Source organism: Pseudorasbora parva, chromosome 21 (genome assembly GCF_024679245.1).
Source record: "Pseudorasbora parva isolate DD20220531a chromosome 21, ASM2467924v1, whole genome shotgun sequence".
Classification (NCBI taxonomy): Eukaryota; Metazoa; Chordata; class Actinopteri; order Cypriniformes; family Gobionidae; genus Pseudorasbora; species Pseudorasbora parva.
In genome coordinates this window covers 7,523,914-7,536,662 of record NC_090192.1, presented here as the reverse complement: position 1 = coordinate 7,536,662, position 12,749 = coordinate 7,523,914, and the positions used below count along the sequence as shown (strand labels likewise).

The window sequence follows — 12,749 nt, the reverse complement described above, 5'->3', positions numbered from 1 at the left end:
AATGTGCTCCTGGTTAAAATGTCACATCAAACTTATTACAAAAGATCAAATAATTTTTTTCGTTATTGAACCCCTAAAATTATTTCTCTGAAATGGTGTGCCTTGTGTTAGACTGGTTTCCCCCTAAAAGCACTAGCACTTACACACAAACGTTACAGAACTTGCTAATTTCACTTACATATTTGTCTTTTCCTCATCTCTCATTCTCATTTCTTGGATATCAGACCTAAGTAAGTAGGCAGTTGTCTGTTTCCAAATGTTATAGACAATTTAATTAAAGTAGAGTTGTATTTGTGATCGTTACTCAGAAAGCTGTTGACCATTCTTTCCTTCCAAGTAGTTTCCTAGCACTGTGATCAGTTGCCTTGCTTCTAATCAGTAGTGATATCAGCTAAGAAATGTTAGTGCCCTTCATTGAAACTTATTGTAGGTGTTTGCCTAGGATTTAATTAGCACTTTTTGTTCTTATTATTACTATGTCAATCCAGACAGGTGCTTTGTGTAGCTGGCTTCCATCCTCCTTCCCCATCTATACCTTGTTGTTCACATCCTCTGTTAAGTCGTTCTTTGTCTCTTTTTGCGGTTATGCTGAAAGCAGGACTAAGAGGTGTGTTCTGAAGGATGGCGATCGGCAGCGTCTGATTAGCTCATTTGCCTCCCGTGCCATCGCTGCTCACAAGCTGTCCACGGCCAATGGAATCCTGGTGAACAACTTGCCTAAGTCAGAAAGCAACATTACCTTCCTTTCAGATGAAAACCCACTTACTACAACCAACCCCCTGTACCATGATGACGGCACCCTTAGCAGCCCTGAGCACCAAAATCGGAGGTACCTCCTGGGCACGTATTCACCCGGCACAAGAAGTCTGAGAAAGTCCATCCAGTGCTTTCCACAGGCTTCTGCTGGCTCAGGACACTTCTGGACTTTACCCTCTAGATTGCACAAATGTGAGACCAGTGAAGCTCTACGGAGTAGGAGGGTGGTGATGGACCCAGTTCAGTGGGAGCGGCAGCTTCTGAAGTCTGGCCTTAATGACAGTAAAGAAATGATTGATGGATTTGATGAGTTTGTGGACGAAGATCCAGAGCCCAAATTGACAGTAAAAGAGCAGGCACGGCAGTTTGAGCAGCAGGCCATGCAGGACAGGCTGAGGCAAGGCCAGGACTCTCGTGGCTCACTCTCTTCTGAAATTATTCTCTCTGTTTTTGAGACCCCACAATCTTCATTCATGGGACATAACAACAGGCCCCCATCAATAATCATTACCCAGAGTGATGGAACACCTCCACCCAGTCACAAGCCCACTCCACCAGTGCTGCGGAAATACAGCAGAATGACGACCTATCCTGATGTGGAGTCTTATGAGGTCAATGTGGAGATCATCCCCGACCCTCCAGATGTACCTGCTCCACCACCACCTCCACCCATTCCCCCACCTCAGTCTATTCCTATCCCTCCATCCTCACCTGCTCCTCCACATCCAACCCCTCCACCTCCTCATCCTCATCCAACCCCTCCACCTCCTCCTCCTCTCCCCCCTCCCTTATCACCAACCTCTTCCCGTCCCATGCCTCCTTCTCCATTTGTCCTTCCTCCTCTTCCCTCAATCACATCCCTCCGACCGGTGTCCTTACGCCCCGCAGCACCTCCACTGCCATCCGAGCCGGAGCCTCCCAAGAGAGAACTCAAGGGGATCCTGAAGAACATCCAGAACATAGCAGACTTAGAGAAATCTGTTGCCAACATGTACAAACAAATAGATAAAAAGCAGTGCCCGCCAAAGATTGTCCCCAAACCGCAAGTGTCTGTCGAACCAGAGGCTAGGGTGTCAGATGCGGAGTCTGTACAAGAAGCACCACAACCAGAGCCCAATCCAAACATGAACTCACTAGTGGAGGAGCTGGAGAAACGCTTTCCATCTCAGTCCACTGTACTGTGACACTCTCTTTGTCCATGTTGCTATTATTCTTTTAGAGGCAGTTCACACAGGATGCATTCTAGCAAACGCAGTACAGCAAAACTGAAAAGAAATAAAAAGAAAAGTAATTTGAGATTGATCCACAACTCCGTATAGATTACATATACATACATACATACACATACACACACACACATACATATATATGCAGCTTATCAGTGCAGCAAAGTTCTGTGATAAGTAGTAAATTCTGCTCCATCTGAAAGCATGTGCACTTGAAAAAGAAATCCACACGTCCAACAAAAGACAACACTTAATAGCATGTTTTAACTCCATACACAGAATAAGGCACACAACATATTTCATAGGGCTGTGTATTGCTTAGAATCTGGCGACATAATACGCACTTCAACACGATACAGGGCTTACGATACGATATATTGTTATTAGGGGTGTCCCCGACTAAGGATTTACACATTCGAATCAGAATTGTCGAATCTCTCAATGGTCGACCAATAGTTGAATAATCTATGTGTGTGTGTGAATGGGTTGGGAGGGGCACAACAAGTCAGCAGGAGGATAAAACTATTTTTTATTTTCCTTTACACACATCAACGACTTTTAATAATGCGACCAAAACTGTCGAACTGACAATGGCTTTCTTATTTAGGTTTAAAGAAAAGGTAATTTGGTGGAAAAACATTTGTAAAACGTTTTCTCATAACATTTTAAAGCTGCGATTGAAATGCAGAACAAAGATAAGTAAGCAAAAAACATTTTGATAAATAAACCTAAAATGATATACACGCAAGCTCAATTTTGAATCGACATCTGACAGAAGAGCTACACGATGCGTGTATCATGTAGCACAGGGTGAAATCAGTACGTTGACAATTTAAGAGAAATATAATAAAAATGTAATACAAAACCTTAAAATGGCGCTCTGTGGCACGGCAAGATTTTAAACAATTCCTGAGTCGCCGCGGACAGGCGCTCGAATGCCGCCGCCCGTGTGCGTACACTCATTGAGAAAAAAAATTTGTTCAAATTTTAAGCATAGTCACGTCATTAAAATATTGAGCACCCCCATATTGCCAAAATGGTATGATCCTCGTTACATAACACCCGCAAAGATTCGACTGTGAGTTCGGTGGTAGAATCTGGCTCTGCATATCGATGCATCAAATCTTCGATTATTCGGGGGTCACACCTAATTGTTATATATTGCTATCTTGTAAGAAAGGCAATATATTACTTGTTTTTGATTTTAAAAAAAGATCTAAATTAAAAGAATAAAGAACATAACCATATATATATATATAACATGACAAAGAACTATTTTGTTTAATTAATACAGTATAATTTATATCCCTAATCACTATTTTGTTCAATCCAAGTAAAAGGAGACAGTAAAGTGATTGCAGGATTCATGTGTGTATGTTTTAAAGGTTCACAGTATAGCAGTTTTTCATTTCTAAACTATCTAACAACAGAAAGTGCATAGTCCATTCCATGACTGAATGACTGTTTGTTTTATATGTAACACTGTAAAGTTGTTTTCTTTAAAGCAGTCTATTTAATAAATTGCTATTTTCACGTCCTTTCACGTACATCACTGGTGCATCCATATCCACATCACTATGATCAGATGATTTCGTTCTGCTGCCACCGCTGTCTATTTTGTTGTGTTTATTTTGTTACTGAGAGAAAATTGTGCTGTACATATTCTATCGAAATGCTTCTCAGCAGCGCGGATGACGTCCGGATGTTAAGCAAGCTCTCAGCTTCAATGCGTTTCCCAAGTATTGGATTTTAACTTGGCCTATTTTGCAAGCAAAATGAATCTTGTCGATTTCCTTAGTGGTTTCTTTATAACTAAAGCCAAAATGAGTCCATACTTCAGCTCTGTAAACCATGGGAGCGGAATAATTTTATCGTCTTGTGAGGATTGCTAATGCACACACACACACACATTCACCTTGCGCTTCTCCAGCTCCGCGTCAGTTACTTTCTGAGATAACACTGCCATATAGCGGTTGGGTTTTATACAGTTTGTGATTTAAACCGAACACAAAGCCATGAAACTTGGATGTAAAATAAATAAATATTGATAGTGTTTTTGAGAATCGATACAGTATCGTCAAACATAATATCGCGATATTTACATGTATCGATATTTTCTTACACCCCTAATATTTCATAGTATTCTACACAGGCTGATAAAGGCTATGTCGATTAACACGGAAGTATACATTTTATTTATTATCAGTTACATTTTAAGCAGTTTAATTTTGATTAATCGGGCAGCTCTAATATAAAATAATTAAAATGTGGCACTCAAGACACTGAAAAGGGGGGGGGGGGGGGGGGATGAAAAAATCTAGTGCACATGTATGTAGACCGACAATATCAAGTTATCAATTGAAACAATTATGGAGGAGCAAGCGAATGTGTCCTGTGTGAATGGCCCCTTAAGACTACCACTACATTTTTCTCATACATTTTTGTCTTACCATTGTGTTTCATCTTACTGTAACACAAAATCAAGTGTTTGTGCTTTACAGTTTTTGTAAAATATTTTCAATCAGTTTTGCAAGTGTTGTTATTTAGTCGAGTTAAAGCATTCATACAGGCATTTTATTTGATCCCTTCAAACTGTTTTAGTACACAACATGCTATTACTTGCTCATAGAAATTCTTATCATACGCCCTAATGTCTGGCTATAAGTTACTCTCACTGCATGTCATGAAGCCTCTATAAAGCTTTTCTCTGAGGTACACTGTATGCTCTCACTATTCTCTTTTCTGTTTGTACCCTCTTTTGTTAATTGTGTTAGCATAGCCTCTGTGCCCACATTTAAACTGTCTGCCAGTTTTCACCAATATATGGCACAAGATATTTATGTAAACTATGAGCAATTTATCAGGTACAGCTGTTATGGGGTATCGTGTCTCTCTCAGTGCAAGTTTTTGCTCTAAAATGTGGTTTCTGGTAGAAGGATTAGAAAGGCACAGAAGAGAAACAAGTTTGTTTTAATGTTAAATGGCTTTATGTTACGTGACTGTGCACACATTAGGAGGTTTGAAAGCTGGTTGTAATTACTGACTAAATCAATTTAGTGTGTGTACATTTGTGTGTGTGGGATAGAGAGCTTGTGTGATTGGCGACATGTCCTCCATTTACTCTTTGAGACGGAAACACGCTGCATTCAATTCAGTAAACGTCCTCCTAATCCCAGCTTTAATTGTTATGATACTAAAGGGTGGCGACTGCACCATTACATCCGGTTATTGTCGACTCGCAGCAGTACACAACTATATTGTTTTTGTGCTGTGGCACATTCAGAAGTGTCTCCATGACCTTATGAAAATAGATCCTGTTCTGTTTCTGTAACTTTCGCACCTTGTGTTTACAGTGAGCAGCGCTGTATTGATGTGACTCGGATATTCTGGTTAGGCTTTGTTTTAAACCTCTTTCCCTATTAAAGTTCTGCAATAAATTCAGCCCCTTAATACAGACTCAAACATTTGTTTTATTAATCACCTCATTGTTCGTGTGCATATTTTTGTCTTTACTCTTGTGTTGTTAAACTAAAGAAATTCAGGTTTCAAAATGTAACCAGCAGCGTGATTTGTTCTTCTTTCTTCTATTTATTTGTACACTGACTTTTATTTCTAATATATGTAACTATTTAGTTATTTTACAAAGAAAGGACTATAAGCTGTGTTAATACTCACGTGTCACTTCATTTGCAAAGAAAGGCTTAAAGCCTGAAAATACCTAGAACTTCACATAAAAGACTATTCCTTTACTATCATTCAAGCACTGTTATTTCCTTCAAATTTTCTTTGCAGATAACCCAGGCATGCCACACTTTCTCATCTCATATCACGATTTGTTTATCTAATCTGCAGCGCCATGTTCCATTAGGACTAGCAGTTGCCATCATGACATATTAACAGTGTTAGAGAACAAACAAACAAGCAAACATCTTTATGGCAATCAGAGGAGGAAGGAAAACTCTCTGTTAAAATTAGCACGATCAAACATCATCTGTCACCACTATTGTCTGTTTAGTCAACATCTCAAAGCAGATGGCAAAATTCAAATGTAGAAAAGCATATATGTTTAAAACTAGTGCTGTCAGCACATTCGGTTCAGTTTTTGATTATAAAAAGAACAATCTACTGCATGTCATTAATATGCATATTGTAATTGTGATTCTTTTTTGTGAATGGCCCTTTTTAAACCTGTTTTACTATTTATACTATATTAACTATTTATATTACGGATAATAGTGAGAAATAACTTTTTCATGTGTGTGTTTATCCTACAAATCATTTTCTACATTTTTGGTCAAAATCCTTTTTTACTTTCTTCAACATATATTATGTTATCATATATTATCAGTCAGTATAATTAATACATAATTAATAATTAATACAAATCTTGAATATACAGTCAAATTATTCAGACACTAGATATATATTTTTTACTCATGGATGGACACTCATAAGTGAGGATAGCAAAAAGTAAACTGCAACATATACCCAACTATTCTTCATACTGTGCACTACCAGTAAAACCAGTGGTTTAGGTTCCCATTACTATTAATTAACATTAACTCTACCTAAAGAGAGAATGCCAGCCAATGGTAAATTATTTTTAATTCAATAATTATTTAGTGTGACCTTGGAGGAAAAAAGGAGATAATTAATATAGGCTTTAATTTAAGTAAATTTTTCGGAAAGATAAAAAAGCTGGAAATGCCACTGCAATTGTACCTTGACCCTTTTAAAGCTATATAACATAATTAGTATTTAATCATGGTGTAATTATATACTTTAATTATAATTACATATCATGTAATACATCATGTTTAATTCATGGACTGGCACATTATTGCACCTGCAAACACACTCGTACAGAGGGAGAGAAGTCAACAAAACAAAAGTCCCTTGAAAGTCGCATATTATCGTTAAGAGATAAATCTTCATTTGAATCCCTCGTTATGCCCACATCAGGGAAGAATTGCTGTAATTTGCTCTCGCTGATCTGCTGCCTGGAGAGAATTTTAATTTGCTACGCTTTCAGTGAAATGGCCCTGCCACTTAGGAAACGCTGGCCTGTCTCCATGTCCACTCTGTGTACCCCTAACACACCTGATAAGCTTAATCAAATGTTGTTTTTGGTTTTTTCAGTCTTCGCGTGCCAAGCTTTGTCACAGATGATATTGTCTAATGTCATAAGAGCCTCAAGGGTGTTAACATTCATCTGTCTGATAAACAAACAGTGTGCCACTTGTCCTTGCAGCTAAACAGTGTCTAGCTTTTCTCCTCTATAGGCATGTCATTCTCTCATTGTCTATTTTGAATCGGTGGTGTTAACACAGATTCATTGTGCGATGAGGACTGTGAGCTTTATTGCCATTTAGTGCTCAACACTGATTGACCCCTAAACTAATGTTCCCTAGACTAAAATCTCATAATTAATGGTACAATCCATAAAGAAAAGTAATGTAAGTAGCTGATATATATATATATTTATTTATTATATAAAATATTATAAAAAAAAAAAAATATATATATATATATATATATATATATATATATATATATATATATATATATATATATATATATATTTTTTTTTTTTTTTTTTTTTATAGTATAAAATATATAATATAGTATGTAAGTGTTTGGGGAGTAACGGAATGCATATAACAGAGTTATGTAATCTTGTAACTGTAATGTGTTACATCAAAAATCCGATTATAGTTACATTTTATAAAAATGGGAATTCTATCTGGAGACAGAAGATAATCTGTGGATCAGACAGGCCAAGTACAGTAATAAAAAAATAACATTTAACATTATTTGGGGGTGAGTTGCAGGTCGATAAGAGACATTTTTAATGTCAATTTTTTTATTTATTAAGGACACAGAACTCATTTCCTGGTAAATTGAAAAATATACTTTTGTTTTCATACACCCGGCGCAATGCAACGCATGTGTTTTTTTGCTAGTTTCAGCCCGAGGCAGTTGTCATTTTCACATCCAGCGCCACTTTGTAAATAAATAAATAAATAAATAAATAAATAAATAAATAAATAAAATTATTAAAAGATATAAAAGGATTCCTTTCTGAAGAAGTGTTCCAGTCTTTTCCCTCGCAAATTCCGCCATGTAAATAGCGAACCCCCCATGGTGCAAGAGCAACTGGCTTTGAAAGGGAAAGGGAGATGAAACTGGTTTATTACATGTTACACCCTAAACACACCCATGACTCATTAAGATACAAGGTACAACCCTTTTGGACCATGCGCCTGGAACCCTGACTGTTTTTACCGTCGTTAAACTAACAAAAGTAGATTCGGACATATCCTAAGTGCATCTGCACCATGCGCTTCAGACCAAGCGCTAAAATCACACACAGAGCACCAAAAGGGGAAAGAAATAGCTCAATAGCCTTCTAAAAATATATACACAAGCTTAACAGAAATTATTCTAATATTTTTTTCCAACATGATGATGAAAATATTACCGTGTTTAAAGCTTCATTTTTCATCAGGCACTAATTTGCAGACTCTCATTAAGCTACGCATTTGCAGGGTCTAATTTCTTAAGCAGCGATGGAGCCAAAACAGATCCGAGATCAATTTTGAAAAGAAGAAAATCGTAGGTTTGAGAGGGTGACAGGTGGACGGTTTACATTAACGGATTGACTTTTAAACTGATCCACACATCTCTACTTGACCGCTGGTTCTGTTTCCAGTCATGACTCGCTTGAGCCACCTACTTGTGCATGTGCAATCATTCTCTTACATATTGCTTTTTACTTTAATTTATTTACATATGTGAACATTAGGAATCCAAAAGTAATCTAAGACTAAATTACTTAGATACTGCGGTGCTTGGGTTACTTTACTGAATAATTTTTATTAAGTAATTTGTAACGGAATGCACCCCATTGAAGTAATCCTCCCAACTCTGGTAGGTTACACTTCCTTTTTGTAGTCCCCTTTAGACATTCTACTAACTGTAAGTACCTTTTCAACTACATGTCAAATAATGATCCAAGCATTAGTAGACTGTTAGGTTAGTAGAATAAGTTGGCATGCTTGCAAAGTTATTTATAGTGAGTAGAATGTATTTTAGGGGACCATTAAATAGTGTTAGCAGATATTAAGCAGACAGTCTACTAATACTCTAATGGCCAGTAGTTACTTATGTATAATAGAAGTGGACTATCAGAATAAAGTGTTACCTATTAATTTCCTAAAACATCCTCATGGGAAACCACTAAAGACAACCATTAGTCTCTCCCCTTCCCCACCACCACCACCACATCTTACTACTGCACTTCTGCATATTAATCTGCACACATATCCTCAATATTTCACAGTTATACATTGTTTATCAGAGTTTAAGACAGCCATGCAGAAGCTGTGGGGACATTGTCTTTGAAACCTCATATCAAAGACATGCCGTCTCAATCTCATATATTTAAATATGCTAAACATTTAAAGACTTTAACATCTGACAGTCCAGTTTGAGAATTGTTTTTTCTATTGTAATTTTTTTTTTTAGATATTATACATCAAGGTTTTATCATAATAATCTTACTGACTTTATTTCCATACTGTTATCTCCTCACAGGAGAGGCTACGGGCATCAGGAGGTATGTGTTTATATTCTTTGGAATTGCATTATGTTTCAATAATGTCCCACCTGGGCCAGTTTTATTGTCCATCATTTTTATCAGTTGATTTTGTTTTATAAGGACAGTGATGAGAGCGGAAATAACTATTTGTCAAGATCTCATCTTTAAAATTGCTGAAGGCTAGATCTGTCATTCTGGAGTTTGACTTGCTGATAACATTCCTCAAATGTTTTTGTTCTTAGAAGGTTTGAGTTTATGAATGCCCAAGTGTGTTCGAGATTTGAGTGGCTTGTTGCTTTTATAAAACTATAGCAATATCAATATGATATATATATATATATATATATATATATATATATATATATATATATATATATATATATATATATATATATATATATATATATATATATATATATTAATTACTGATTGTCCCAGTCAAGATGTATTACATAGCTGTGTAACATTATTTTACTTGCTAATCAGCCATAATCTGTGTAGTCAGGTGATAATTCATCACAAAATAAACCCCTTTAGGGTAACGCTGGGCAGTATTTTGTGATGATGGCTATAAAAGGTACATATTAACTTGGCACATTATACAATGTGCTCACAGATGTGCATTTATTTGAAACGCAGCATCAAAGTGGCTCATCTAAGAAGAATCACAAATGATCTCCTTTATGATTTCCTAATTGATGTTTCTGAATGTTTTACTATATCATTTTGTAAACTCTAGTAATGTTAAATATTATCATCATCGTTATAGGAAACATTCATATTATTTAAAACTTCACATGTAAACAGATAAAATTAGTTCTTCTTTAAACACTATATTTTTCCAATGGGGATTCAAGTCTGACAACACAGGAGAAAAAGCTTCTATTTCTAGGTTTTCTAATGGAATAACTTTTTTCCAAAATTATATTATCAGCATCATTTGTTCATTTTTGAGAACTAAAATGAACAAAAATTTCAAAATGTCTTCGTCCTCAAATATCACACATTTTCTAATTTGATGTTTCTCTGTTTAATTTTTTTTAACGCTAAAATTGTCAGGTGTAAATTAAGATTTTATCTTGAATTACAGATTTTCAGTGTAATCTCAGACTTGTGGATCCAACTGTATTTATCTTCCATCCTTCACCTCCACATATATTCATCATTTTCCTAATTTTCTCTCGTTTCTGCACTGTTTCTCTTCTGAATGCTGTTCAGCAACAGCAGCTGCTTCGGCCCTCTCTGTTGAGACCAGAGGTAGAGAATCTGAACTTTTCTCCTGTTTCTGTTGAGCTGAACATGCTTATAGTAGAATATGCAAATACTGTATACTGAATTTGTATTTATTTATTTTAATAGACAGCACTTTCATCTGCCTTCCCCAAGGATTTTGCCTAAAGCGATGCAATTATAATTCTTTACTCTGCTCGCAGGAACTCTCTATGGAGTCTGGCATTGACCCAGGACAGGACTATTATACACAGGATTACTATAACTATGAACATGGGTGAGTGTGCTGCCATTGGTTAAAATGCTACTGGTCCAAATCACACCTTTCAGATACATTCCAGGCCTGCTGCTTTTAATAAATCAGTTTGTATGATTTTAGCACTATTTTATGTCTTCCAGATGATGAACTTTGTCATTTCCCCTTAACACTGTGGGCACCCATTTGTGTCTTTTTGACTGTAACAGTGAAGATAATTATTTACTGATGCTTGTGCAAGGTGAACTGTCCATTTGGAATCCTAATGAGCTGGAGAAAATAGAAATATGTGCTATAAATGAATGCCCTCCTGAGGGAAGTGATGGTAATTGCAGACTATAAAATATATTTGAGCAGAACTAAATGTTATCCAAGTTTTCTTACTGTGTTATAAATTAGGTCATACAGATTTGATCTGTAGCAGTCCCCAGCCTTCAATATAGCATTATATTCTCAATAAATCCAAATGAAAGGCCTCCATGACTAAAGGCGAGTGAGGGTCAATATAATCCTGAATTTCAGCCCGTTTCTTGTTAAATAGGCTGCCCAAGCTGTATTTGGGTTCAGACAGCCTGTGCCCAGGAATACTCAAAGTCCTCTAATGAATGTCTGTTTTGACCTTTTCTATACAGTTTTATGTGGAGGTTCTGCAACTAAATCTTATTGGATTTGCCTTTTACTTCTCCGTCCCAAAAGTTTTAGTATTGATGTAGTGGACTGTAGGGGCAAAGTTTTTGCTTATTTATTCAGGAATGTTTGCATTGGTGTGTGTGTGTGTGTGTGTGTGTGTGTGTGTGTGTGTGTGTGTGTGTGTGTGTGTGTGTGTGTGTGGGGGGTATATGCATTAATCCTGTATACCTGCTGTTTAGCTATGACTTGCCTCAATATGGGAGTCGACGGAAGCTGATCTCTCCAACAGGGATGTATGATGAATATGGAGAGGTGATCATGGAAGATGACGGCAGCTACTACTACAGTCCACATGAATCTGAGGGAGAGGTATCACATTTTTATTTGTTCTTTTTTGTTACTTTAAACAAAACCAATACAATGTGCAGTAAAGTTAGTTTTATCCTGCCTCTGGCTTACACATGACTCATCAGGGCTTCAATGCTTTCAGCACTTTCACATTCACTCGGAAAACATTTAAGATAGCAAGGTGGTCAGAAAGCCGGAAGTTTACACAATGTTTACTCAATAAACAAATTAAACTGAAAAAAGAGCCTGCTATTTACATAGAAACATTGCAGAAAATCAAAAATGACTGGTCAATTTTTTTTTTTTTACTCTGAATTTAATCATGTGCTTTCGATATTATTTCGTTGTAAACAGATGTACATTATCACTCAATATTATCTAGAAGGTGACTCTCGTACAAGAGCATACTTACTTCCAGGTGTTATCCTGCCTTCATGTGCTATCGGAATTATCGTAAATACGGGTTAAAAAAATCTAGTTTTTCAAGACAAAATTTTAATGACATGAGGCGTTAAATCACGACACAAATGTGCTATACAGAAAGACAGTTTACTCCTATTCCTTATGAATGAGAGAATGTGCAACAAATAATATGGTGGAATAAGTCCACAAATACAGTTCTTTCTAAGGTGTGAACGAAAACGAGAGTGTACACTCAACGGCTGTCCAAATTCAACGGTTGTACACTTATTACTGCGGTGTA

General features: G+C 36.6%; 1 protein-coding gene and 1 long non-coding RNA gene across 3 annotated transcripts in view; one reads left to right on the top strand and one right to left on the bottom strand.

Annotated features, from left to right (window-relative positions):
- The window catches only part of LOC137056567 (uncharacterized), a 97,747-nt gene that overhangs the window by 10,693 nt on the left and 74,305 nt on the right, over positions 1 to 12,749 (bottom strand). The window contains exons 3-5 of one of the 2 annotated variants that reach the window (XR_010900386.1): positions 11,949 to 12,056; positions 1,556 to 1,697; positions 536 to 717 (exon numbers count right to left, since the gene is read on the bottom strand). This is a non-coding gene — a long non-coding RNA (uncharacterized lncRNA). The remainder of the gene's footprint in view (positions 1 to 535; positions 718 to 1,555; positions 1,698 to 11,948; positions 12,057 to 12,749) is intronic. The other variant, XR_010900387.1, reaches the window with a different exon arrangement.
- The window catches only part of pcdh15b (protocadherin-related 15b), a 321,029-nt gene that overhangs the window by 304,402 nt on the left and 3,878 nt on the right, over positions 1 to 12,749 (top strand). Inside the window, exons 34-37 of the mRNA XM_067430706.1 lie at positions 9,579 to 9,600; positions 10,801 to 10,839; positions 11,016 to 11,089; positions 11,938 to 12,067. Coding sequence (XP_067286807.1) covers positions 9,579 to 9,600; positions 10,801 to 10,839; positions 11,016 to 11,089; positions 11,938 to 12,067 — 265 coding nt within the window. The remainder of the gene's footprint in view (positions 1 to 9,578; positions 9,601 to 10,800; positions 10,840 to 11,015; positions 11,090 to 11,937; positions 12,068 to 12,749) is intronic.